Source organism: Cervus canadensis, chromosome 1, assembly GCF_019320065.1.
Source record: "Cervus canadensis isolate Bull #8, Minnesota chromosome 1, ASM1932006v1, whole genome shotgun sequence".
Taxonomy (NCBI): domain Eukaryota; kingdom Metazoa; phylum Chordata; class Mammalia; order Artiodactyla; family Cervidae; genus Cervus; species Cervus canadensis.
The window spans coordinates 122,604,645-122,631,751 of record NC_057386.1 but is presented as its reverse complement, the minus strand read 5'-3'; the positions used below and the strand labels follow the sequence as shown (position 1 = coordinate 122,631,751).

General features: G+C 48.2%; 1 protein-coding gene and 1 long non-coding RNA gene across 12 annotated transcripts in view; one reads left to right on the top strand and one right to left on the bottom strand.

Annotated features, from left to right (window-relative positions):
• Nucleotides 1-20,732, top strand: part of CIT (citron rho-interacting serine/threonine kinase) — a 171,727-nt gene extending 150,995 nt beyond the window's left edge. For 6 of the 8 annotated variants that reach the window (XM_043440393.1, XM_043440386.1, XM_043440375.1 and 3 more), the window contains 17 exons: nucleotides 949-1,086; nucleotides 1,954-2,134; nucleotides 2,770-2,861; nucleotides 3,353-3,457; nucleotides 3,677-3,846; nucleotides 4,526-4,570; nucleotides 5,020-5,100; nucleotides 5,234-5,369; nucleotides 6,893-7,032; nucleotides 7,377-7,469; nucleotides 8,968-9,076; nucleotides 9,177-9,305; nucleotides 9,772-9,852; nucleotides 11,420-11,498; nucleotides 11,972-12,151; nucleotides 17,001-17,301; nucleotides 18,366-20,732. In XM_043440393.1, the coding sequence (XP_043296328.1) occupies nucleotides 949-1,086; nucleotides 1,954-2,134; nucleotides 2,770-2,861; nucleotides 3,353-3,457; nucleotides 3,677-3,846; nucleotides 4,526-4,570; nucleotides 5,020-5,100; nucleotides 5,234-5,369; nucleotides 6,893-7,032; nucleotides 7,377-7,469; nucleotides 8,968-9,076; nucleotides 9,177-9,305; nucleotides 9,772-9,852; nucleotides 11,420-11,498; nucleotides 11,972-12,151; nucleotides 17,001-17,301; nucleotides 18,366-18,389 (2,084 nt within the window). In that variant the 3' untranslated portion in view covers nucleotides 18,390-20,732. The remainder of the gene's footprint in view (nucleotides 1-948; nucleotides 1,087-1,953; nucleotides 2,135-2,769; nucleotides 2,862-3,352; nucleotides 3,458-3,676; nucleotides 3,847-4,525; nucleotides 4,571-5,019; nucleotides 5,101-5,233; nucleotides 5,370-6,892; nucleotides 7,033-7,376; nucleotides 7,470-8,967; nucleotides 9,077-9,176; nucleotides 9,306-9,771; nucleotides 9,853-11,419; nucleotides 11,499-11,971; nucleotides 12,152-17,000; nucleotides 17,302-18,365) is intronic. The other 2 variants (XM_043440404.1, XM_043440381.1) reach the window with 1 other exon arrangement.
• Nucleotides 12,957-24,964, bottom strand: LOC122423414. Of its 4 annotated transcripts, none has more exons than XR_006264147.1 (8): nucleotides 24,108-24,964; nucleotides 23,106-23,363; nucleotides 18,126-22,928; nucleotides 17,739-17,911; nucleotides 16,679-16,940; nucleotides 14,815-15,036; nucleotides 13,784-13,868; nucleotides 12,957-13,268 (listed from the first exon to the last, which is right to left on the bottom strand). It is a non-coding gene; the product is annotated as an uncharacterized LOC122423414 (long non-coding RNA). The 4 variants fall into 4 exon arrangements; XR_006264150.1 differs by having other exon boundaries at nucleotides 16,679-16,757; nucleotides 24,108-24,963; XR_006264149.1 differs by having other exon boundaries at nucleotides 18,126-22,563; nucleotides 24,108-24,962.
• Nucleotides 24,965-27,107: the final 2,143 nt, after the last annotated feature.

Genomic DNA, 27,107 nt, shown 5'->3' with positions numbered 1-27,107 from the left:
GTGATTTTTTTTTTTTAAAGTAAGTTCACAAGGTTGTGTAATCATCACATTTGAATTTTTAAAACATTTTTGGTCCCTCCACTCGACCACCAAAAAAAACCCCCCTAAACTCATTGGCAGTTACTTGCCATTTCCCCCTTCATGGAACCTCTGACAGCCACCAGTCTGCTTTCTGTCTCCATGGATTTGCTGTCCTGGACATTTCCCGTAAAGGAAGCACCTTGTATAACTTTCTGTGTCTGGCTTCTTGCATGGAGCATAATGTTTTCCCGATTCATCCATCTTGTAGGATTTATCAGTTCTTCCCTTTTTTTATGGCAGAATAACATTCTATGGTGTGATTATCACATCTTGTTTATGTATTAATCCGTTGATGGTCATTTGGGTTGTTTCCATTTATGGCTATCATAAATAAAACTGCCGTGAACGTCTGTGCACAAATTTTGTGGCTACATGTGTTTTTAGTTCTCTTGGGTATAGACCTAGGAGTAGAATTGCTGGGTCATCTGGTAATTCTGGACTCCACAGTGGCTGTACCATTTGCTTTTCCACCAGCAGTGTATGAGGACCTTCATTTCTCCACATCTTCATCAATACCCATTTCCCATATTTTTGAGTCTAGATAATCCAGTGACCATGAACTAACATCTCACTGTGGTGTTCATCTGCGTTTCCCTAATGAAGAATGATGTCAAGCATCTTTTCCTGTGCATCTTGGCCATTTATTTGTCTTCTTCAGAGAGACATTTGTTCACATTCTTTGCCCACTTTTTAATTGCTTTGTCTTTTTATTATTGCATCATAAGAGTTCTTTCTACATCCTATCTACAGGCTCCTTGCCAGAGAGATGATTTGCAAATATTTCTCCCATCCTGTGGGTGTCTTTTCACTTTCTTGATGGTATTATTTTGCAGCACTCTGATTTTTTAAAATAAAATTTCCCTCCAGAATTCAGCCGGCGTCTTAAGGAGCGCATGCACCACAACATCCCTCACCGGTTCAACGTGGGACTGAACATGCGAGCCACGAAGTGTGCCGTGTGTCTGGATACCGTGCACTTCGGACGCCAGGCATCCAAGTGTCTTGGTAAGAGTAGCCGCTGTGCATTTGTGGTGGGCCACCTGTGTATGTCCACTAAAGTTCTGTCCAACAGTGTTTTTTTTTTTTTTTAATTTAAACATTCCTCATCATATAGTCACTCAGTCATGTCTGACTCTTTGCAACTCCATGGACTATACAGTCCATGGAATTCTCTAGGCCAGAATACTGGAGTGGGTAGCCTTGCCCTTCTCCAGGAGGATCTTCCCAACCCAGGGATTGAACCCAGGTCTCCTGCATTGCAGGTGATTTCTTTACCAGCTGAACCATAAGGGAAGCCCAAGAATACTGGAGTGGGTAGCCTATCCCTTCTCCAGGGGATCTTCCCAACCCAGGAATCAAACCCAGGTCTCCTGCTTTGCAGGTGGATTCTTTACCAACTGAGCTATCAGGGAAGCCCATCATATAGTGCATTCATTTTCACATGTTTAGTCTTAGGGGGAGGACACTGTTTTCCCCATGTTCAAGGAGGGAATTTATATGTATTTTCAGCCCATGTCTCCAATCTCCTGTGTAAAATGCCTTGGGCTTTGTAAACTTCCAGCCTCCTTTCCCTCAGGCTGGTCTCTCCTTGCCTTTAAGCTGTGTCCTGGCTTCGAGAGAGATGTGCAGATGTGTCCAAAGGACATGCAGATGTGTCCTTTGCACACCTGTCTGTGGCAGCCTGGGAGAAGCCAGGAAGACTGGATTGAGAGAGCTGGGCGGTCTCCGTCGGGGCCTGGCTCCAGGGAAGGCTTAGGGAGGCCCTGGGTGGCAGGGCCAGGCAGGGTGTGGGTTGGGGGTTGGCTGGCGGAGTCAGGGAATGGTCCAGCATCAGTCAGGTGTGTTTTCAGGTTGTTCACTGCTTTTCCCTAGAATGTCAGGTCATGTGCCATCCCAAGTGCTCCACGTGCTTGCCAGCTACCTGTGGCCTGCCAGCCGAATATGCCACACACTTCACCGAGGCCTTCTGCCGTGACAAGATGAACTCCCCAGGTCTTCAGTCCAAGGAACCCAGCAGCAGCTTGCACCTGGAAGGGTGGATGAAGGTGCCCAGGTATTGCTGCAGGGAGGTTTGGCCTGGCAGTGGGTGGGGAAGCTGTGGCTGATGAAGGGCGGCAGGATGTGCCGGTCTGGAAAAGGCCACTTTGGGGTAAAGGATTGTTTTGAGCTAAAGCCGCTTAGAAAACGGCGGGTGCAAGAGGGACGCTCTGACCTCCCCAATTTCTCCTGGAAAGTAGGATGTAAAACTCCCATGTCAAAGCTGTTCTTCCTACATCAGGATGAAAGAAGCATTCTTATCTTCAGATCAGGGGCAAAGCCGGCAGGGAGAAACCTAAGCGCACAGACCGTGTTACTTTTCCACAGTAAACTGTTCTTCGTTTGACTTAGGATATAAGCACTTGGGCCCATCTGCTTTGGGGGCTTTATTTGCTTGTTGGAGACTCCCACGTACAAACAAAATTAAACGTGTGTGCGCGTCTCTCCTGCTCACGTGTCTTACATCAGTTGAATTCAGGGCCAGCCCCACAAGCCAGAGGGTAGAAGGAAGCTTTCCCTCCCCACCCTGGCATGTCATTCCTGTTGTTTTCCAGGGAAGCATCTTTACTGGGATTTCCTCTCCTCCCCACTCTTGCCTCCCATCCGATTCTTCCAAGTTCAAACAGTTCTTTCCCACGTCTGTCTTCCCAGGAATAACAAGCGAGGACAGCAAGGCTGGGATAGGAAGTACATCGTCCTGGAGGGCTCCAAAGTCCTCATTTATGACAATGAAGCCAGAGAAGGTAAATTAATGAGTTGGGGAATCTCATTGCACGCGGTTGGCCCAGGTCTCCCAGTCTTGGCGTGAAGGCTCTTGTTTTCCGGACTGCGTTGCAAGCCTTCTACGAATTTTCCATTTTTGAAAATTAAAACCCAAATGACTCCGTTAAAGGTTATTGGTACGATACTCACGTCTATAGGTCTCCCCTCTGAAGACCCTGCAGGGTGCTGCCCTGAAGATTCCACCTGCTAATACACCTTCCGAGAACTTCCGCCTCAGTCAACTAACCCCTAAATCTGCATCGTCATCCGAAATTTGACTGTGCTCTTCATCTGACACACTTTACTTTTGTTTTTATCTTCCCTCTCTGCCTTCTCCGCACATCTTCTCCCTTCTCTGTTCTCGTGCGCCTCTCTTTCCACGCATACTTCGTCTCTCTCTCTTCCTCTCGTCTCCCCTTGTTCTTGTTCCTGTTCTTTTGTTTTTCTTTCTGCCCTTCCTCTTTGCACCAAGCTGGACAGAGGCCGGTGGAAGAATTTGAGCTGTGCCTTCCCGACGGGGACGTGTCTATTCATGGCGCCGTTGGTGCTTCTGAACTTGCAAACACAGCCAAAGCAGGTGAGGGGCGGTGGGCCCTTCCCCACCCCCCGAGGAGGTGGGCTGGGCTGCAGCCTTCAGCGCGGGTGGGAGGGGGGCCTGTGCAGGATCAGCCTGCAAAGGAGGCTCCCCCAGCCCCCGCCTCCGCTTCTGCTAAGTAACTGGGACTCGGGTGGCTTGGCCCTCCCTCCTGGTGGGGGTGGGCGAACTCCACCCTGCGCTCTCTGCCCTATCTCCTAGATGTCCCCTATGTCCTGAAGATGGAGTCTCACCCCCACACCACCTGCTGGCCCGGGAGGACCCTCTACTTGCTGGCTCCCAGCTTTCCCGACAAGCAGCGCTGGGTCACCGCCTTAGAGTCAGTTGTGGCAGGTGGGAGAGTGTCTAGGGAAAAGGCGGAAGCCGACGCTGTGAGTATGCACGCAGGCCAGAGCGTGTGTTTGTAGAGGGGGCTGACTGGGTGGGGGTCCCCTCAGCCTCCCCCTCTGAAGGGTGCTGGGATTGTGTGCCCCTAGAGATCCAGGCTTCCAGGCAGGCTCTGGCCTCACAGGTACCCCCGCCTGAACCCTCTAGAATGAGGGAGTCGGCACCGTTAGCTGGATCTTTAGGGCATACTAGGTCTCAGTTCTGGCAGCACAGCTGCCAGGAAACGCTCGCTCTTCTTTACCCGGATGCGTTTATGTGTTTCAAAGGCTTGTGTTACAAGCAGCACAAAGGGCTGCCGAAAGCCATGTCTCTCTCAGGAAGCTTTTTCATAACCTGCTCAATTGCTTTTACGTGATCTGCTCTTCTGAAGGCAGGTCTGAAATCCTACTTCTCCTGAAGATGTTAGAGACGTGGGTGGGCCTTGATTGGCATCACTCCTCCTGGAACATTCCAGGATACAAACAGTGCTCATCACGCACTGGCATTTCCACCACCAAAGCCCCAACAGCTCTTTTTAAACACTTAGCTCCTAATAAACACTTTAAGTGTTAGCAGTCGGAAGTCCTTAGCCACCAGCCTCCCTCTCACGAGAAAGCCCTGTGTTGATGACCCATCTCCCACGTGAGCCTTTAACTGAACGCCCCATCCATGTGTGTACAATAGGGCCGTGACTGTACCTCCTACGAGCCACTGTCCGCGTGGGCTCAGGTAAAGAGACTCAGGAGCGGGTTGGTTCGCCGCTGATACTGGGCTTTGCACTTGTGCCGCCGCCTGGAGGGGCAGGAGCATCCACGTGGCTTACTAACTCTTTGCAGTGACACCCTTCAGCTTTGGCTTGTTTTGTGTGACAGAATCTTTCTATGTCTCCTGTGCTTGTTTAGTTCTGCATCTAAACCAAGTTATGGCCCTGACGCTAATTAACCACCACCCAGAGACACCAATAACATTCAGGTCCCGCCTTTTGAGCTCACATCAAAGTAGGGGGCAAGTCAGGAGCAGGTGTGTGCTTTTGAGTGTCTGCAGGAGTAACTTGCCCTTCTCCTTGGCATTAAACTTTCCTCTGTTCTTGCTTTCTCTTTCTGGACAGTCCAGTCATGAACAGTTCAGCCTCACTGTGGCCTCCTTTTCTCTCTCTCTTCTCTTTCACATGTGAAAAGAAATTGCTCGGAAACTCCCTGCTGAAACTGGAAGGTGATGACCGTCTGGACATGAACTGCACGCTGCCCTTCAGCGACCAGGTGACGATGCTTTTTTTGGGCAACATCTGCCAGGATCTGGCCATAGCCGTGCATGCGTTATAGGACCATGTCAAGGGGTGGTAATGGGGACATGGCCCGCTCACGCTCTTCCTGGGGACTTGCGCCCTGGCAGGTGGTGTTGGTGGGCACCGAGGAAGGGCTGTACGCGCTGAATGTCTTGAAGAACTCCCTCACCCACGTCCCAGGAATCGGAGCAGTCTTCCAGATTTACATCATCAAGGACCTGGAGAAGCTCCTCATGATCGCAGGTGGGAGGCCAAGGACATGGCACTTTGCCTTCACTTGTAAGGGAAACGATTTGAAACTCACATGTCATGTTTGTCAAACTCCGGGGGCAGGCTGGAGCAGGAGTGGCTCTTCCCCCTGGGTCTCTGAAGGGGCCCGAGCCCCTGCGCGCTGACAGCCTGCCCACCCTGCTGTGTGCATTGCCCATTCTCCCTGGTCTCAGACCCTTCCTTTGCATACAGCACTCACTAACAGTTTGACACATATTTATTTCTCTCTTGCACACACACACACACACACACACACACACACACACACTCACACACACTCTCTCTCTCTCTCTCTTTCTCACTTATTCTGAACCACATGACAGTCAGTTGCAGCTCTGACTCCAGATTCTTCAGCCAGTCAGCTAAGAACAAGGGCATTCTCTTACATACCCAGGGCAGAAAGGCTTTATTCTCTTTATTGGTAGTAGTTTTTTTTTAAAGGAAAACAATAATGCATTGGCTCCATGTTCAAAACATTCACAGTCAAATCTTAGCTCAGGCTTGGCCAGCTGGGTCCATGTGGTCAGGAACTAGCTTTCCTTGACCCCTCGGTGCTTTTCCTCGGTTGGCTTGTCTCCTCGCTTGCTTTCCTTTCTTTTTCCCCACTTCTATCTTGACATTTTCCCTGGGTGCAGTTTTAGGTTCATAGCAGAAGGTGGAGAGAATCCCTGTATACTTCTGCCGTCACACACGCGCGGCCGCCTCCATCATCGGCACCCGAGTGGGACGTGCAGCGACCCTGAACTGATATGTCTGTCACCCCAAGTCCACAGTTCACATTCGGGTTCACTCCTATACATTCAATATATCTGCCACTGTAACATCATACAGAAAAGTGTCACATAGTACATTTTTTTAATTTCCAGGAATTTGATTGTTGCTTCTCTTGTTTTCTAATGTACTGTCTGTTCATAGTTGGCTTTTACCTATGGCTCCAAAAATGTCCCTTATTTTTCTCCTGGCTCGTGATCCAGTCCAGGACCATGCACTTGATTCACTCAGCTCTCTTTCTTGCCTCCTCTAACTGTATATATATATAAAATTGTGTCACAGCACCCAGTAAAAACTGTAATTTCTTTTTTCTTTTCTTTTGTCACATGGCATGTGGGATCTTAGTTCCCTGACCAGTGATTGAACCTTTGTCTCTGCAGTTGTAGTGCGGAGTCCTAACTACTGGACTGCCACGGAACTCCCATGTCCACTGTTTTATATTATAAAAGTCCCCTCACTGTCCCCAGCACAAATGTTCTTGACTTTGGTGGGGAACACGTTTGAATGTTCAGTTCACATTCTCCGATTTTTTTGTCTGCGGAATTTTTGTTTCCTCCCACAGTCTTGACCAAGAGGCTAGATGTTTTCCTTTTAGATCTAAGACTTGGACCTAAACTGCATTAATGGGGATTTGTGGAAATTAATGCATCTGTGTGGCCTGGAGTAGCTTTTACTCAAGGTTAGAATGAGACCCGCCATTATGCTCTGCTGTCCCGTCCCCTCAGGAGAGGAGCGGGCCCTGTGTCTCGTGGATGTGAAGAAGGTGAAGCAGTCCCTCGCGCAGTCTCACCTCCCCGCCCAGCCGGACATCTCGCCCAACATCTTTGAAGCGGTCAAGGGCTGCCACTTGTTTGCTGCTGGCAAGGTAAGTGGTCCTCTGGGCCCCAGCTGACGACTCTTCTGGGAGTTGTTGTGGCTCCCTGCGTAATAATTTGACCTTGAAAACCCTCTCCTTAAACTGGGTTAAATTTCTGTTGCTTCTTTCCAACACAGCTGGTAGTGGTACCACTGGCATCACGTGAGCAGAGCCAGGGTTGTTCCTAAACACCCAGCGGTGCCCAGCACGGCCCCTCCCCATGGGGGACAACCTGGTCTTGTGTCCATGGTGGCAGCTTGAGAGACCCTGCTCCTAACCAGCTTTGCCATGGAGCTGGTACACTCACTGGTGATGCTCTTCTTTTCCCACCCTCCACCCCAACTGTTTTTCAGATTGACAGCGGGCTCTGCATCTGTGCAGCCATGCCCAGCAAAGTTGTCATTCTCCGCTACAATGAAAACCTCAGCAAGTACTGCATTCGGAAAGTAAGTCCTGGGCCTCGCTGGCCCTGCTTTCCTGACGAGCTGGTGGGAAGGTGCCTCTGTCTGTCCCCTTCATCCTGGGTGACCTCCTTAGAGAGGGAACAAGAGGGTGCCCTGCTCCCTAGAGGATGCTCCAGAGTGGCCTTCAGTTTTCTCCCTGCCTTTCCTCCTCCCAGGGGTGAGCAGCCTCTCCTGCCAGCCCTGCAAATTCAGCTTTTTGTGAAGGGAGAGAGGGAGGTGGTTGATGGAGGAGACTCCCCTTCTGAAACAGTAGAAAATAGGAAGCTCTGAGGAGCAAGCAGCCCTGGAGGCCCCTACCAGAATCCTTCTCAGATCATAGAAGTTTCTAATAATAACCTTTAGAAAAGCCAGTGCTGGCTGTGTTTTGGTACCCGTTTTGAGAACTGGTTCTCCTTGGAGCAGTGTGTATTGTGATGTTGCCTGGGGTGCAGACAGGCATCTGCTGGATCAGTGCATTTGCTTTCCTTCCCAAGAAGGCCATCTCATGTCCCTAGACAGGAATGTCCCACCCATTGTGAGCCTGATGCATTGCAGGTGCTTTTAGTGTTGGTCCAAAAAGTAGGAGGAGGGATGAATATATAAGGGTCAACACCTGTTAGAGAAACTGTCTTATCTGGGGTGGGCTGTTGTTAGTGTTTCAATTGAGCACGTGTTCTGAACAGATTGAACTGGCTGTTTCACACACTTTTCACAACAGTTGTGAGAAGCAGAAAAAATGCCATCCCCACTTCTCAGGTAAGATGACTGAGGCTGGCCAAGATCCTAGGTTACAGAGTTGAGACCAAAACTGAAGTCTGACTTTCCTACCACCTCACTACATTTCCCCTGCTGTGTAGTTTCCTCATACTTAGTCAGTGATCAGTAAATATTTAATGGTGAGGATAATGCTGATTAAAGTTTGCACTGTTAGCTTCAGGAAGAGTCTCAGAAATCATTGTTTATTTATAATTCCTGGCCACCATTTGGAGTAAACATAACTAGGTTTTTTGCAGCCCTTCCTTAGGATTGGCCCATAAACAAGTGGAAGTAATTAGGAAGCAGGTAATTCAGACAATGAGAACAGCAGTGATGATATTAATCAAATACATAATGCAGATTCAAGATAGAAACTGAGAAGCTTGGGAAAGGAAGGAAACTAAAACCACTTCCTCCAGCCACCACTGATGGTGTATTTCTCCAGGCTTTTCCTTCTGATTAGAATGTTGTATTTTTAAGCTCTCTTTGAATGCTACTCCTTTTCCTTAAAATGGTGTCTGACTTTTTCAGTTGCAATTTGACCTTTTTAGTCTGTGGTTGCAAAGAACCCAAAGGTAGCAAAGGGACCATGGGTCCTTATGAGGAATGTGAAGGGACTTGCTTGGTGTGAAGACCACAGGGAAAGTTGGGTGGCGAACCCTGCATGGCCTGGTTGGAGAGCAGGGGCTGCTCCAAGTCAGCGCTCACATCCTCCTCTCTGCTGCCTCCCGCACCCCCGTCCCAGGAGATCGAGACCTCGGAGCCCTGCAGCTGTATCCACTTCACCAACTACAGTATCCTCATTGGAACCAATAAATTCTACGAAATCGACATGAAGCAGTACACGCTGGAGGGTAGGGCCTGGGTGCATCCCCTGCTGGTGTGTTTCTGGCCCTGCCGCCACGTCGGGCTCCTCCTTGGTCCTGAGGCCCCGCGTCTCGCCTGCCTTTACAGAATTCCTGGATAAGAACGACCATTCCTTGGCGCCTGCTGTGTTTGCCTCCTCTTCCAACAGTTTCCCCGTGTCCATCATGCAGGTGAACGGCGCGGGGCAGCGGGAGGAGTTCCTGCTGTGTTTCCACGGTGAGTCCACCGGTGGCTGATGGGGGTGCTCAGGGCACCCACAGCCCCAGACAGGGGCCTTGGGGGGGGGGGGTGCTGCTCTTGGAGGACAGGGGACATTGGTCTTGCTCCACCAGCGCCCTTGGTGCTCCCACGAGGCTCTAGCCAGGTCCATTCATAGTTTCTTCCAGACCGGTCCGCTCTGTCCTTTGTCTCTCACTCCTCTCTTTCCCCCTTTCCTCTCCCTAAATCTCTGGGTCTGTTTCTCCCCTTCCTCCCTGACTCTTCCTCCATCACCCCCTTCCTGTCTCTCCCCTTTCACTAGAACCCTCTTTAGTAAACCCCAAGAAATGTGGCTCAGCAGAGCTCCTGAGGGTTTTCACGACCCAGGTCCCCCGGGCTGGATTCCTCACTCTGCTGTCAGTGTGTGTCTTTGATACTCCCTGTCTTTGGCCATGCTCAACCCCTGGACTCTGCCTCCTTCCAGAATTCGGGGTGTTCGTGGATTCTTACGGAAGACGCAGCCGCACAGATGATCTCAAGTGGAGTCGCTTACCTCTGGCCTTTGGTAGGTGAGGCAAGGTGTGGGGGTCAGTACTTGGTGTCCCTGGTAGGAACTGCTGGTGGAATTCCTTTTGGCTTATGCACTGTGACTGGGGGCTCCCTTAGACACCAGGCGCCACATGTAGCATCTCCCATGTAAGTGTCCAGGGCAGAGCTCCTGGGGTGTGATGCATAAGCCAAACCCACCAGCCTCTCATGACAGAAAGATCATTCCTTGTGAGTTTGTTTAAATCATGTCACCAGGCTGCATAGCATCTCACGACACAGCTGATCACCCATCAATTTAACCAGTTCTAAACAGGCTCAAGTGTGAACAACGCTGTGATCAACTTACGGTATTTGCACACTGGTTAAGTAATATCCCCAGCTCAGAAATTCTAAAAGTGGAGCTGCTGTGTCAAGGGTAAACACACATACACGATGACTGTGTGAATGTTCTGAAATAGTGTTACGGCTGAAATACCCTTCAAGGCTATTTCATTTATCTGTTGCTCCATAACACATTCCAAAATCTAGTGACTTAGAACAACTGCTTATTATTGCCTGAGACTCTGGGGCTTGACTGGACAGCTTTGCTTCATGTGGTGTCAACAGAGGCACCGGGACATCCAGAAAGTTCAAAGTGGCTTCACAGAGTGGCCGTCAGTTAGAGCGGCTGTCGGGCAGGGGCTTAGCAGGGGCCAGCGGCTGGAGGTCTCACCCTTCGCAGCAGGGCTGCCTCTACGAGTGCAAAAGCCGAGGCGCCCAGGCCTTCTTGCTTCTACCCCATCCTACCGGCTTAGCTGGGATTTCAGGCGGAGGGAGTCCACGGGGGCCTGAGTAGTAGGAGGTGTGACTAATACTGAAATAACAGTTCAGCACAAGGAATAACAATGATAATCTGTTTCCCTTGAAGACCAAAACCAGCTCACATTATATCCTAGAGTTTGACACTGTGATAGAGAAATATACAGTATTAGGACCACAAATACTTGACTGTCTATGAAGCCAGTCATTTTCTATTAAACGTTTTGGACAATCTGTCAGATTAAGCGGTTCTAAAAGGTTACAATCAAAGTCTTACCCATGTTACTCATCTCCCAAACTTCTCCATCCCCACTCCCCTCAGGGAAAAAAAAAAAAAACTTAGTTCTGCATTTCTTATCCTTCCAGTGCCTTATGCAGACACGGGCACATAGAAATTTATTCTCATCCCTCTCCCTTTTTAAAAAACCAGTGTGGCAGCACAGCGGACACAGTATTCTGAAGCTTTGCACCTTGGGTGTTTTCCACGTCAGCATGTAGAGAGAACTGCTTCGTGCATTCTCACGGCTCTGCAGGCTCCCAGAGTTGCGCCATGATTTATATAACTGATCCCGCACGATGTTCCCTGAGTGGGCTCCCAGCGTCTGCCCCAGCAGCAGTGGCAGGGGATAAACTTAAACATGCCTCGTTATGCAGGCACGTGGGTGCATGTGGAGGATACACTGAGGTGGGACTGCTGGGTCCAAGGCTGCACTGCAGCCAGGCTTTGATTTTCTGTCTTTTAACCCTTCCCTGCCCCATGCTTTTCCTCCGTGGTGGCCACACAGCCTACAGAGAACCCTATCTGTTTGTGACTCACTTCAACTCACTCGAAGTAATTGAGATCCAGGCCCGCTCCTCTCTGGGGTAAGAAATGGGTTTCCTTGGTGGCTCAGCAGTAAAGAACTCTCTGTCAATGCAGGAAACGTGGGTTTGATCCCTGGGTTGGGAAGACCCCCTGGAGAAGGGATAGGATACCCACTCCATCCATGGGTTTGATCCCTGGGTTGGGAAGACCCCCTGGAGAAGGGACAGGATACCCACTCCATCCTGGTGGGCTTCCCTGGTGGCTCAGCTGGTAAAGAATCCACCTGCAATGCGGGAGACCTGGGTTTGATCCCTGCGGTGGGAAGATCCCCTGGAAGGAGGGCATGGCAACCCACTCTAGTGTTCTTGCCTGGATGGACAGAGGAGCCTGGTGGGCTATAGTCCATGGGGTTGCAGAGTTGGACATGACTTAGCGACTAAACAACTGTGAAAAGTTCAGCGGCTGGGTGTCGGGGCCGGGTCCTGACAGTGGAGGTGACCAGCTGTGCAGACTCTCCTCTGGAACCCCACAGGACCCCCGCCCGTGCATATCTGGAAATCCCCAACCCACGCTACCTGGGCCCTGCCATCTCCTCAGGAGCCATCTACCTGGCATCCTCATACCAGGATAAGTTAAGGGTCATCTGCTGCAAAGGAAACCTGGTGAAGGAGACCGGCACTGACCACCACCGCGGCCCGTCCACCTCCCGCAGGTAACGCGCCTTCTCCGGTTCCTCATCAACGTGGGGCAAAGCAGGACATCTTGCTAAACTGGTCGACAGTTTGCCAGTCTTCAAGCTCAAGCCACTTATTTCTTTGAAAACAACAGCATTTAAATGACAGTCCTTTATAAGCGATAGGAGAATTTTTTAGTGCCTCCTTGGAAAAGGTGGAAGGAAATGTCTGGCCTTTTCTCTGGTGGCCGTTTCCCGTGGCTGTGTTTGTAATGCATTCATTACATTAGTGTAATAGTGTGCTACTCTCACTGGGCTTGCTGAGGGAGACCAAGTGTGAGTAAGTTGGAATCTTGCCCCTCCCTGAGGAGGCCCGGAGGGCAAGACAAGCACTCCTGTGATAACAGCACAGCCAAGGAGAATGGGGCTCATACTTGTGTGGTTTAAAGCACTGCGGGAGCTCAGAGGGGGGTCCCCAGCTTGGACTTGGGGGCTAAGAGGGATTTCCCAGAAGAAATGAGGCCTTGAGGACAGGCTATACTTTATTCTTGAAAACCAAACATTTCAATTAATACCACGTGATGACTCTGAAAATCAGATCCCCCTTCCCCTCCCAGGGTATGTTGCTGCTGTTGCTATTTGTTGAGTGACTCTCTGGACTAATTACATAGTCTGCATTCTTTGTTATGTGTGGCCACTGAAGTTTCTGCTTGGTTAGGGTAGTGGGCAGATAAATAACTAGAGAGGATTTCCTTAAATGGGGTGGGGGGGTGGGGGGGTGGTGTGTGTGTGGTTTAGGGCACACCTTCAGCACTCGAGTCAGCTGCTGAGACTGGAATGTGTGTGTGTGTGTGGTTTAGGGCACACCTTCAGCACTCGAGTCAGCTGCTGAGACTGAGGCCTTCCTAGGTTTTTTCTGGGTTTTCTGGGTTTGGGTACAGGCTTACTTGTGTGTGTGGCCTTACAGATCCCTAGGAACATGCAGGAGGACGTCCTTCTGAATGTTCTGGCTAGCCTCTTGTTTTTCCCAACTTAGTTTCACTGCCTCAGACACTTGCCATGTGAAACAGTCAGCACTGTTTGTTTTTCAGTAACCGTCCAGAGATAGGGCACTTCTGTTGTGCAAGACCTGCATCAGGTCAATTAAAAACAAACCCTGAGAAGAGAGGAAGAGCAGGAGAGAGAGAAAATGAAAGGAAAGCAACGGGGTTGGATGAGGATTCCTATTTGACTCTTGGCCCTTCTTCCTACAGTACAGATAGGATGCTCATACTGGTTATGATTGCTGTCAGTTCCCTCCATGAAAGCAGACTGAACTGGACACCCACAACCTCTCAACACAAAGGAAGTTACGTTGTTAGTTCCTTATCGGATTTTTGCCTAAGTGAAGTACATATGGTTGGGGATACAGGGGACTCAGAGACACAAGAAAGTCTACTGGTATTGAGTCTGGGGAAGACACTTCTCTCCTTGTCTTGAAGGCTGGGGCCACCTCTTCTTCAGACACTAATAAAGAATCTTAGGTCCTCTGTGGGCCCGTCCCCCCAAATTATTATGAAATAAAGCTAAGTATTTAAACTCTCGTCTTTTCCCAGGAGGACCAAGACAGATCAGATAGTGACACCACTGTGCTTGTTTTTAAGGGAGAAACCCGTCTTTGGGCGTTCTTACCCTGCTGGTCCCCAAGCATGCGTCCCCTTCTTCATACAGGTGACAGCACACCGTGCACACTCATCTGTATCTTGGAAACTGCTTCCTGTGGGTACACAAAGTATTTCTCTTTTTTTAATGCCTGCATAGCATTCCTTCATATGACTATACCTTATTTAACTGCTCCTTTATCAGTGGATGTTTGGGTGTTTCCAGTTTCTTGCTGTAGTAAAGGACTTGGTGTATCTTCACTTAGAATGCTTAGAATCTACCTGGAGGCTGAATTCCTAGAAAAGGAATTGGTGATTCTGATAGATGTCCCTGAGTTTTCCTCCCTGGAGGCTGTACTCTTTTGTTATCCCACCAGCAGTGGGTGGAAGGGGGATTGGCTTTGTCTTGACCCCCAGGGCGAGGAGCCAGATTCAGTTCCATGTGGGGATTTGAGACGTATAATTTTAAGATGTTGGCCCACAAAGAAGATGAGTTTTCTCAACCTAGAAGAATATCTAATTGACCGAGGACTTGACTTTGTGGACTGGTTTACAAAGCCCACATACTACCCTATACAGTTATGTGGGCCCCCTACCATGTGCCGGACCTGGTGTTGGGGATACACAGACGAAGACAGTTTTTATCCTCAAGGGACTCAGTTTGGTGGACACCTCTAAGGTTACAAAATACTTAGAAAAGAAAGTTGTCAACTTAATATTCTGAGGCTATGTCCTAATGAAGAGTCTCTCTTTTGTTAAAATACAAGTGTTGGTCAGAAATGTCTGTCTGTGTGATTTCAATTCCAGAACTTGCTAGAAAACTGGAAGTGCTAAATAGTCAGCTGCTCTTTACTCTTTTGGCCTCTGCTTCAGGGGTGACTGCTCAAAGGGCTGTAGTCCGTCCCCTCCTGAAAATGTCTAGATTTTATTTAGCCTCTAGGTCATGCAAGAAAAAACCCAAGTTCTGTAACTAGGTAATTTTTTTCTCCACTGCCTCACTAGTTAGATGGTCAGGCACCTTCCTTTTGAGATGATGTGGTGTGTCTGTGAGAAGTGACTTACTCTGTGGTGAAAAAAAATGGTTCCAGTTCCTGCTGTTCTTGCCTGCTGCCACCAGGCCTCTCGGGAAAGCCAGCAGCTAGCCTTTGTCTCTTGGCTTATAAAACCATCTTTTTGCTGCTGGACTGCTTTGGGCAGGTCCAGAATGTAGAAGGCCAGCCTGGGAGACTGATTCACCGCAGGCCACACCACCCTGGTCTCTTCAGCAGAGCAAGAAATGTAACTCTGCAAGAAACATAAAATTGATGTGGTAGATCATTGGTTATTAACAGATATGGAGATGGAAGATGGCCAGCTTGGCCTACAATAATGAGTGTGTTCTTCATCCCATTAATCTCAGCTGACTTCTCAAATGGCCTTCCTTGAACCACTTTTCTTCCTCTGGGCAGTGAGCACCCTCTCACTTGCTTTATGATGGGCACATTTTATAATTTTTCTTCCATCACAAATAGGCTTAATATAATTCTCCTGAATTTTTTTGTCTTCCATGTCACAAAGCCACATGACTGGAGATGAAACCTTGAATTCAAGATGTTGAAATCAAAAGTTACCCCAAATTTTACTGCTGCAAACACAGCACAAGAAAGTGTGGCTTTCTGAGCACTGGTGGTTAGAATTGCCACAGTCTGAGCTGCACAGGGAAGAAAATATGAAACTACAATAGACTGACTGACCACTTTAGAGTTATTTCTGTTCTGTTCACCAATCTGTTTAGATAGTATTTTGGGATTTGCAGGCCATACAGTCCCTGTCTCAACTGCTCAACTTTGTTGTTAGACCATGAAAGCAACCTCAGTGCATCACCAGATGGGCGTGGCCATGCTCCAGTGAAACTTTATTAAAACAGGCGTCTGTCTGGGTTTGGCCCTCAAGCTTGCTCTAGAGAGTTTCCTCTCCCGGACCGGTCAGTGTCTTTGCTGCTCAGTTGCTTTCTGTAATGGGCATTGACAGAAGAGGTTCCCTAGAGTTAGGCCAATAATTAAAGAAAATCAAGTTTGATCCCTTCCAAAGGGAAAGATTTAAATATCAAAGGGTTAAGAGAGGCCTCTGGTGACACTGTCAAATATTTAAATGACTTTACGATTTCACTGCACAAAATCCAACATCACTGGTGGAGGATGTCACCCAGCATGTTAGGATACAATTTTCTTGAGAAAATTAGAGCATAATAAATCAGTAAGTGATTCATACTTGGTTCATTCTTAGCATGTAATTATAATTGTAATTTAGATTTTTTAAATATCTAGGATAAAATATATTTTCCTGATTTCTACTTTTATTTTTTCTAAGATAAAGCCCCAATCAATCAAAATATGTCTTCAAGTAATATTCTCTGTGAAATGGCATTCCCATTTTAAGTAGGCTGCCTTTTCCCAGCACTAATTATGCTCAGATAACGAGGGCCCCAGTACCTTTTCTGCTCGAGGGTGGGAAGGAACTGACTTTGAAGGCTGTGTGTCAGTTCTGTGTTTCTGGATCTTGCTTCTTCAGAGGGGTGGTAAGGGCCATGCCTGGTGAAATCTTCATTTGAAACATGAAAATTTCTCTGCAAGGCAGGCCAGGGCTGGATGGAGGGGTAGATCATTTGTAAGAAAAGGTCCCACTACTTTCAATGGCTCATATATATGTTTTTTGAGCCTGGTCTGCTGTTTGCATTGGCCCTGCTCTGTCTCCTAATTGGATCAGGTTTGATTTCTACACCTCTGGCACAAAGGCTCTTGGAAAGCCACCCAGAGAGGTGACCAACAGAGGCCCGAAAGTGGGACAGATTTGGCAACTGACAGTAATGAGTACAGGCTTACCCCTAAAGGAAGACTTCCTGTGAAGTCAGTGGGGTGGCGTATGGGAATTATGATGTCAAACTGACCTGTACTGGAATCCTGGCCTCTCTGCATCTCCATCCTCTTGTCTGTACGATGAGGGTCATCTGTTCCTAGCGTACAGAGCTGTTAGGATGATTTGACGAGCTTAGCACAGCGCCTGACACATGGTAGGTGCTCAGCAGAAAGCCTGCCCTGAGACTAGGAAGCTTGATTTTTCTGTGCTGTTACCTCTGCCTTCTTTCTGTCCTCACTCTCGAGGTAAACATGAAGCCTGAAGGACTCCAGCTGGGATCTGTTTCTAATAACCTGTGGTGAGATGGGCATGGGGGTGACTCAGCTCCTCACCTCCCTCCCCTGTTGTCACAGCCCCAACAAGCGCGGACCGCCGACATACAACGAGCACATCACCAAGCGCGTGGCCTCAAGCCCAGCGCCTCCCGAAGGCCCCAGCCACCCTCGAGAGCCAAGCACACCCCACCGCTACCGCGAGGGGCGGACCGAGCTGCGCAGGGACAAGTCTCCCGGCCGCCCCCTGGAGCGCGAGAAGTCCCCCGGCCGGATGCTGAGCACGCGGAGGGAGCGCTCCCCCGGGCGGCTGTTTGAGGACAGCAGCAGGGGCCGGCTGCCCGTGGGGGCCGTGAGGACCCCGCTGTCCCAGGTCAACAAGGTAAGGGAGGTGCCCTTCTCAGCCCCTCACCCGCCTCAGCCCCCACGGCCGTAGGGAAGAGGCTCCACAACTGTAATTAGGGTTTTGTGGGATATGTAAGAAGTTTAGGAAGAAAATAGCTTGAGAAGGGGCCTCCTCTACAAATGGATCATGTGTGGCCCTCAAACTGTAAGAGCCACCAAGGGTATACAGCATTCCCTTCCCCAAACGCAACCAGTGTTCGCAGTTTCTGTGCAGACAAGCAAATTCTTAAACACACAAAACATGCCAGCCATTCAGAAGGTTCCATGCTTTACTTTTTTCAAACATATATATGTGTACAAAGATACAAACATCAAGAATTTCTCTGCAAGGCTACATTGAAATCTGGTAACAGTGGTTGCCTTCTAGAAGAACTCTGCACCTTTTGAAATTCTAAAATCATGTGCATTTATTACCTGTGTAGCTTTCATGTTACCAACTGAAGCGCTGGAGGGGTGTGCTGATAACCAGGGGCCCTCAAGTGGGGGCGGGGCGCGAAAGCTTGCGGATGCCTTGGCAGGCCAACCAGTTCCAGGTGCTGGCTTTCTGGACCACGCTCTCCTAATGCCATCTGTTGGCACCCCAGCCACTAGAGAGAGGAGGAAATGCTGTTTAACTGTTTTCCTTGAAAATGAAAGTTGCTTAGTCATGTCCAACTCTTTGCCATCCCATGGACTGTACAGAATGCTGGAGTGGGTGGCCGTTCCCTTCTCCAAGGGACTCTTCCCAACCCAGGGATCGAGTCCAGGTCTCCTGCATTGCAGGCAGATTCTTTACCAGCTAAGCCACCAGGGAAGCCTTACCTCCTCTGATATCTGGATAAAATGGTACGTGTAAACCACAGAAGTACTTCTACAGCACTGGGGACTTCTCAGTGAGTTTCCCAAGCTCTGAGGGGAGGCTCTGCCTGTCCCTCACTGTTAACCACAGGAAGGAGAGACTGCGTCCTCCTGCAGTATCCCAGTGTGGGCCTCCTGTTTACAAAGTGAGCATGGCGATTTCCGGCTTCTGATGGCTAAATCCCCTCCTCCTCTTGTTCTCAGGTCTGGGACCAGTCTTCAGTATAAATCTCAGCCAGAAAAACCAACTCCTCATGTTGATCTGCAGGAAAACACCAAACACTATGGAACTCTGCTGAAGGGGACCCCAGCGCCCATCTGCTCAGCCAGCCCCTGGCGCAGCTGGACCCAGGCCCGCCTCAGCACGGACTCCCTGCAGCCAGGAGGGGCAGGGGGCTGGGGCTCCTGGGAGCTGCCGGCACCTCCCTGTAGCTGCCCTCTTTGCACTTTGTTACTCTTTCAGAGCGTTCATAAACTTTTGTACCTAGCTCTAGCCTGTACCAGTTCATCACAGGAAACCAACCTGGGGCTAACTACAACTACAGCGTGGTTAGAATCCTAATTAATAGCTACTTTAAGATCTTAGGGTTGGTTATTTTTGTTTCTTTTCTTTTTTTTTTTTTTTTAAGACAACAGACTTCTTAATAGATTTGAATAGCACCGTATTTCCTGTTGTAGTCATTTGTAGCGAGGTCACACCATCAGGTCTCTGCTACTGAAATGTACGTAGACGAGCCCCTGCTGTCGGCTAACCTCCTGTGCTCACCTCAGTCCACCCTCGTCCAGTCCGTCCTCACAGGTGGCCCTGTCTCACCTGGAGCGACATCTTAGCCAAATGTTTACTGTCCTCATTGCCTTTTATGGCCTTGACGACTTCCCCCCTGCCCTCCCACCAGCTGAGAATGTACAGAGGTCATCAGGCCTTGCTTGGAGGCAGTGACTTGGGGCCAAGGGACCTCGAGGAGTTTTCCCTCCCTGCCCCTCAGCATCACCCCTGGCCTGCTATCCCTGCTTTCCATGTCTTTTTGGCCAGGAAAGCATGTACTGGACTTGCTCTGAGCCCAGCCCCAAGAGGGCCCTGGGTCCAGGGGCACTCACATCCTGTCCATGACGGTGTGCTGTTCCCGCCTCCCTGGGGTGGGAAGAGATGCCGGAGCTCTGCATGGCGGTTCACTGCATGCGCTGCCCCCAGCCCCGACCTGGCTGCCCACCTTGGATTGCTCTGCCGATGCACTAGGTCCATCCCATAGCTCCCGCCGAACTGAGACCCTCTGGGACTTGCCAACTCACCGGCCACAAGCTGCAGTCTGTAGCACTGAACAAACGAAAACCAAACGCTCAAGCCTTACGACCAGAGAAGGATTTCAGCAAACCACACCTCACACTTCCACGTCTCCCTGCCGACTCCCTCGCGGATGACTCTGTTCACACACAACCCAGCAGGTTCTACCCCACGAAAACTGTGACTCCCCAGACAAGCCTCTCCCTAGGGCTAGACTAAAACCAGGAAGTTGGAGAAAGAAACCGCCCTCAACTCGCCCACCCCGACTGGGCGGGGAAACCCTCCCTTAGGTGCCCCCTTTCTCTCCTCTGGCGGTGTGAGGTTCCTGGCAACTGGTTAAAGAACCAACCAGAGGCTTCGCTGTTGGCAAGCTAACTAGCGGCCTTATTTCTGCCTTTAATCTCCCACCAGGCCTCTCGCTTCTCCACGCCTCGAACTACCAAGGCACATCCTAGGTAGGCTGACAGATAGACCTGTTCCCACTGCAGCCAGTGAACATGACCGCGTTTCAATCCCCCGTCCATGGTTCAGCTCACTTTCCAGATTGCAACCTGGCCCGAGTCCCGGCTCCTTCCTGCTCGTCCCTTAACCGAAGTGCTTTCTCGTCTGAAATGCCCACGGCCCTTCCTCCATGTCGTCGCATCCTCGGCCAGTGTCACACTGTCGTGTTTTGTGTGTCGCTCAGTCTTCGGGGTCAGATGGCATCCCTTCCCTTTTCCAGGGCAGATCTGACTGAATGTTTGCTGAAGATTTTTTGTCTCTTGGTCCACAAGTATTTGGAGAGGTCACTGGAAATGGTGTTCAGTCTTGGCATTTCATTTAGGATCTCCATGAGAAATGGGCTTCTTAGCCCTCAAAGTGTATATCGTGTGTCTCATTTGTGAAATGCTTCCTGCTATAGAACTAGCTCAAAGACTGTACATATTTACAAGAAACTTTATATTCGTAAAAAAAAAAAAAAGGAAATTGAATTGGTTTCTACTTTTTTATTGTAAAAGGTGCATTTTTCAACTCTTACTTTCGGTTTCAACGGCGGTGGGTATGGACAGCCATCTTCACTGGAGGGTGGGGAGCTCCGTGTGGCCACCGCGATGCCAGCAGGAAATATCGTTAAAACAAAACTGCAGTCAAAAGCTTATTAGCATAAGTAAGATTCTAGGTCTCCAAAAGTACAGGCTTTTTCTTCATTACCTTTTTTATTCAGAAAGAGGAAAAGATCACAAGATCCACCTTGAAAGGAATGAACTCTGTTGAATAAATAGTCAAATAAAGCAATGATCTAAAATGTTTGCTTTAGTGCACGACCTCTTCTTAAAGACAGTGTGTAAAACTCCGAAGCATCGCCGCTATCAGCCTGAGCTTGTGAGCATGGCATGGCGCCGTCTTTCGAGGATGATGCTTCAGGGGCTGGGGGGTGGTGTTTGTGGAGAGCCACACAAGGTCAAAGCAGGCCGCACTCCTGGAATTGACACGCAGGCGAAGTTCTCTTCCAGAAGGGTGGTGTTTGGGCATTACTTCCAATGAATCATGAACTGGCTATTAAGGTCACAGTATAGGACTGCAGAACTGGAAAGCTCCTTAAGGCAGTCAGGCCACTTTGAAAGGATTACTGGGGAATGGATTACCCAGCTCTCCTATAATGCAGTTAATAAAAACAAACAACAACAACAGGTCACCTTTCATTTCTTCTTATCCATTACGATAAAGTCACAGGGATTTCCTTGGAGGGAGGAATTCGGATCTAGGTAATTTAAAATGTAAATTCTTTTAACTGTGAAGTTCTACAGTCTGCAAGGTAAATTTTTCTAAGATGCTTTAATTTGTTGGTATAAAATTTGTTGAGCTAGACAAGCATTGCTTTTGGCAAATGGTACTTTTCTCATGGTTCCTGTTACTTTTGGTCTTCAACTTTTATTTTCCAATGAGGTAATCTGACCACAGTCAAATTCTGACTTGCAGGGTTGTGGCTGACATGCCCTGCAACAGGAATTGGACTTGCAATTCTATTCTATTCCTCCTTTCTGTTTTACCACTGGGGATAAAAATCTGGCACTTCTAAGAATGAAAATTCAGAAGATGAACAAGTAAAATGTTGGAACCTATCCTCCCTTATAAAATGAGAAGAAGTCCACTGAATACCAAACAGCCATTTTAGTCACTGTCCTGAGGATTCTTGGCAGCCACATACCACTTCAGAAACATAAGGTAAATGTGGTGTAGTTCCAAAAGAAATGTGCCATAAAGGTTCTCTGGACCCTAAGCAAGGACCTCAAAGAAACAACCAACAAATTACTCAGCCACGCCACGAACTGAGGCCCAACTGTCCATGTTGCGGTTCCTGCTTAAACAAAATTGGACGTCATATTTTCTGCTCTTACAACTTAATTTTTATGAGAATAAAGAAGCTGCCTGCAAAGCAAATTTTCTATGAAATTTTAAGGCTCTGGAGACTTAGGCCAAAAAGAGAATGATACCAAAAAAAGAAAAAGAGAATGATACACTTACCAGGACAGACGAGCGTTTGTCTTTAGAATTGGGCCTCATGAATGTGACTTGCTTTAGCAAACATTCATGCAGATTTAAGTCTAAAGCAATAATGCTAGGTCTACGGGGGTGGGACTGGCTAAGCTTTACAAACTAGCCTGTTCCAGCAGTTCTAAACTAGGGGTGACTTAGCTCCCTTCCCTCAAGGACACATGACAGTATCTGTAGACTTTTGTCACAACTGGGGTTACTTCTGGCAACCTTGTGGGCAGAGGCCAGAGATGCTGCTAAATATCCTACAACGCACAAGGTGGCCCACATGCCCACCTTCCACAAAGACTGATCAGGCCTAACATATCAATTAGTGCCATGGTTGAGGAAGATTAGCCTATTCTGGCCCGATTTCTTTCTTGGCAGTTTAAATATTGCTCGTGATGTCTAAAGCATAGAGACTGTGGCCCTAGGCACAGTGTTTACATGAGAAAATGTTTTATCACTTGCCTAGTCAAATGCCAAGGCTTTCATCTTCCGAGGCTGGGGGAGGGCTGAGCAGTAGGAATCTGGAACCGCACATATGGCTTGACTTTCTCTCCAGGCTGTCAATGATTAATGGAACTCCTGTTGGCCCTGGAGGGACTGTGAGAGGGAAGAACTCTGGAAATGACTTTACTGCTGTATACAACTCAGCGTGTGCTTTCAGAGAATCACAAAAAGGGAATACACAGTTGATCCGGGGTACACACAACTGGAGCTATCTCTTGTTCTCACTTGCTGTTGAGTCTCACAGATGACATGGGTGAATTCACTCCCAGCAGGTAGAGATGGCTGGCTTCCTCACCCAGTCTTGGGCCCCCTCTGTCTTCAGGACAGAAAAAGATGAGGTGGCTGTGGGAGCTGAGCTCAGCGGCTGATCCCAGAGACAGGGCACTGGTTCCCCGAGGCTCTGACTCACAGGATCTGTAGACTTTTGATTGTCGCAAACTGGGGTTACTTCTGGCGACCTTGTGGGCAGAGGCCAGAGATACTGCTAAATATCCTACAACTGCACAAGGTGGCCCACATGCCCACCTTCCACAAAGACTGATCAGGCCTAACATATCAATTAGTGCCATGGTTAAGGAAGATTAGCCAATGGTGACAACTCTTAGAAGGGCCCTTCTGGATGTTTTCACCATTACCTGGGATGACTTGTACATATATTCAGAGCTTCCTATTTCCTCCTGAAGACAATTATAACTAGCATTCCAGAGCAGATGGCTCTAGCTTCTTTTCTTCACTAATCTGCTGATCAAGTGAGGTGCTGTAGAGCTGGATGGAGGGCTGAGTGGTCCAGAGACTTGGGTCTTCATCAATTCATTCAAACCGTTTGTAAACACTGGAGGAGGGTCATGATTCAGGAGAACTGAGTTCATGCTCAGAAATGAAATCATGCTCATCTAGAAGTAATTGAGTTAAACAAAATGAAATTGTGCTTTTCTCCAAAATGGTTTAGCCTCTGACCTCAGCCATGTATGGAATCACTTTGATGTTCTGGGTTTTGCAATTTGGCCCTTGGCATCTTGGAGGCTTCCTAATTGAGCTCATGGTGCTGGTACTTTTTTTCTGACCCCCTGACTTCTTTCCTGTTTGTGGCCATAACCCATTTATGTTGTAAAAGGCTTTGTGGCTCCCAGTGTGAAATGAAAGGAGCCCTAGGGATCACCTAGTGTCTGTCCAACTCCTTCCATTTTTCAGGAGAGGAAACTGGGTTGAGAGAGGTCATATGATCGCCCAAGGTCACACAGCTAGTCAGGCAGTGAACTGGATCGACATCCCTATTCTCAGTCTAGTGTCCACACTCTGGGAGGGGACAGTGGAGGAATGGCCGACTCCAAGGTGAAGCCAGGCTGTGACCTGGTCTTACAGCTATCATCTACACCTTTAAGTGGAACCAGAGGGAAGGAAAAGGCAAGCCTGGATCCTTTGATCTTTGGTTTCAGTATGTTGACATATGGCTGGTTCTGTTTACCTTGAAATACCCATTAACACATTAGGAATTTAAAGACCTTACCCTGGGCTCTGTAACTTCCTCTGTATATACATTTCTGGTGGGAAAAATGTATCTCATTCTAAAGCAACTGGAGTTACGCTTTAATTTTAACCATGTAACCAGTCCTCACCCCTAACAGAGAAAGTGTTACCTGGGTCATAGGACACCTCAATATGGCTTTGCTCCTGTGATTTGGATAAAGCAGGGTCTCCTGTTCCATCTCCATTAAACAGTCTCCATTACTTTTAGCTTCTTGGGTGTACAAACTTTCATCCAGGTCTGTGGGCAGTCTTCTGGACCACGGGGAACTTCGTTTTGTGTTGCTTTTTAAAGAAAATGGAATGTTTTAGACAAGCGGCTCTGGGGAATGCTGACACCCATCTCCCACTGTTCTGCAGTTTTGCCTCCATTCCCCCAACCTGAAGAGTCAACTCCTCTGGGGGTCCCCTGGGGCTGCAGGGGAGTCTTACTGGGTTTACTGACTCCGAATTAGTTTTTCCATTGGATTTCCAGGTTGGCGTCTTCTGAACTTTGTGAGTAGAGCTGATTGTGGGCTAGATTTTTCAACATGATGTTTCCTCCTGCAGCCTGGAGCTGATGGCTCCCTCTGAGCCCTAACTCAGGGTAGCAACCAGATGCTCTAACCCTTCTTACGGAAAAGGCAGTGCTTTTCTGGTCCATCTCAGGCAGTGAGCTTCCTTTCCAGGTGGCCTGGAAGCCCGTGGCTGGGTCCTGCCTCCCGCCACCCACCTTCCCCAGTCACCACCAACAGCACACCAACACAGCAACGGTTTCTTCAGTTCTGGTGCTTCAGTATATCCCTTTTATACCTATAAGCTTAGTTATGTATTTTCAATTATATTTTGAAGATATGTGATCCATACAAATAAACTCAAAATGGCTCAAAGACCCAAATGTAAGCCATAACACCATAAAACTAGAAGAGAACACAGGGGAAACATCCTGACATAAATCATAGCAATATTTCCTTAGGTCAGTCTCCCAAGGCAAAATAAATAAAAGCAAATATAGACCAATGGGACCTAATTAAACTTAAGCTTTTTGCCCAGCAAAGGAAACCATCAACAAAACAAAAAGACAGCTGGCAGAATGGGAGAAAATATCTGCAAATGACATAACCAATGAGTTAATTTCCAAAATATACAAACAGCCCATAAAACATATATCAAAAAAACAAACAACCCAGTCAAAAAACAGGCAGATGACTTGAATAGATGTTTTTTTTCCAAAGATGACATATGCAAAGATGCTCAACATTGCTAATTATCAGAGAAATGCAAGTCCAAACCATAACGAGGTATCACCTCGCACAAGTCAGAATGGCCATCATCAGTAAAAATAACAAATGCTCCAGAGGGTGTGCAGAAATGGGAACCTTCCAACACTGCTGATGGGAATGTAAATTGGTGCAGCCAGTATGGAGAACAGAATGGGGGGGTTCATAAAAAAAAAATAAAAAATAGAGCTACCACATGATCCAGCAATTCCACTCCTGGGTATATATCCAGAAAAAGACGAAAACACTAATTAGAAAAGAACATGTACCTGTGTTCATACTAGCACTACTTAAAATAGCCACGACATGGAAGCAACCCAAGTGTCCACCAACAGATGACTGACTTAAGACGAGGGGTGTGTGTGTGTCCCCAGTGGAACATACTAAAACATAAAAACAAATGAAACAGTAATTTGCAGCAACATGGATGGACCTAGAGATTCTTATGCTTAGTGAAATGAGTCAGAAACACAAGTACTATAGGCTATGTGGAATCTAAAATCAATACAAATGAATGCATAGACACAACAGAAACAGACTCAGACACGGAAAACAAAATTACGGTCACCAAAGAAAGGGGGCAAACCAATTAGGGGTATAGAATTAACAGATACAAACTACTGCACAGAAAATAGATAAGCAACAGGTATTTACTGCATAGGATAGGGAACTATACCCAGTGTCTTATAATAATATACAATAAAACACAATCCACAAAAATACTGAATCACCATGCCTGAAAATTAACACAACACTATAAAAGCAACTGTGCATGCGTGCTCAGTCATGCCCAACTCTTTGCGACCCTATGGACTGTAACTAGCCAGGCTCCTCTATGAGATTCTCCAGGAAGAATACTGGAGTGGGTTGCCTTTTCCTATTCCAGGGGATCTTCCCGACCCAGGGATCGAACCCAAATCTCTTGTGTCACCTATATTGGCAGGAGGATTCTTTACTGCTGAGCCACTTGGGAAGCCTATAAAATCCTTAAATGGGGCTTCCCTGATAGCTCAGTTGGTAAAGAATCCGCGTGCAATGCAGGAGACCCTGGTTTGATACCTGGGTCGGGAGGATCTGCTGAAGAAGGGATAGGCTACCCACTCCAGTATTCTTGGGCTTCTCTTGTGGCTCAGCTGGTAAAGAATCTGCCCATAATGCAGAAGACCTGGGTTCAATCCCTGGGTTGGGAAGATCCCCTGAAGGGAATGGCTACCCACTGCAGTATTCTGGCCTGGAGAATTCCATGGAATATACAGTCCATGGGGTCACAAAGAGTCAGACACAACTGAGTAACTATCACTTTCAATAATTAAAAAAATAAATCCAGTTTTGGAAAGAGGATTTTTGCATTATTTCCTCAGTCTACTTATATAACCCCTCCATTCCCTAAATCTAGGGTTCCCACATCACTTGGATATTCAGGGTAAGATGGCTAAGTACACAGGTAGGGATGTTTTGTAAGCTACTGTCCACCTCAAGTGACCAGGTGACCTCGGGGATTCCCTTATCTCCTAAATTTACTTCCATGTTTCCTGAGGCTGGGAAGAAAAGCCTCATTAAAGAGACACTGTAACCTTCCATCTTTTTGGGAGAAGGACAGAGGCCCTTTTAGCTGGTGAGAGTAGCCGACTCCAGAACATCCTGTGGTCTTCCAAGCAGAGGGTCACGATCCCAGGCTCCCCCGTGGTGCTTGCTAATGAGCAAGACCTCTGACCTGAGGATGCTGCCAACTTGGGCAAGCCAGGGACTTTCACTACTGCCTCTCCTCAGCTCCTGCTGCGAGCAGCTCCAAGGGGCTCAATTTTATAGCCTCTTAATAGACTTCTAACCTGTGTGCAGAACAGGTGGGTCAGG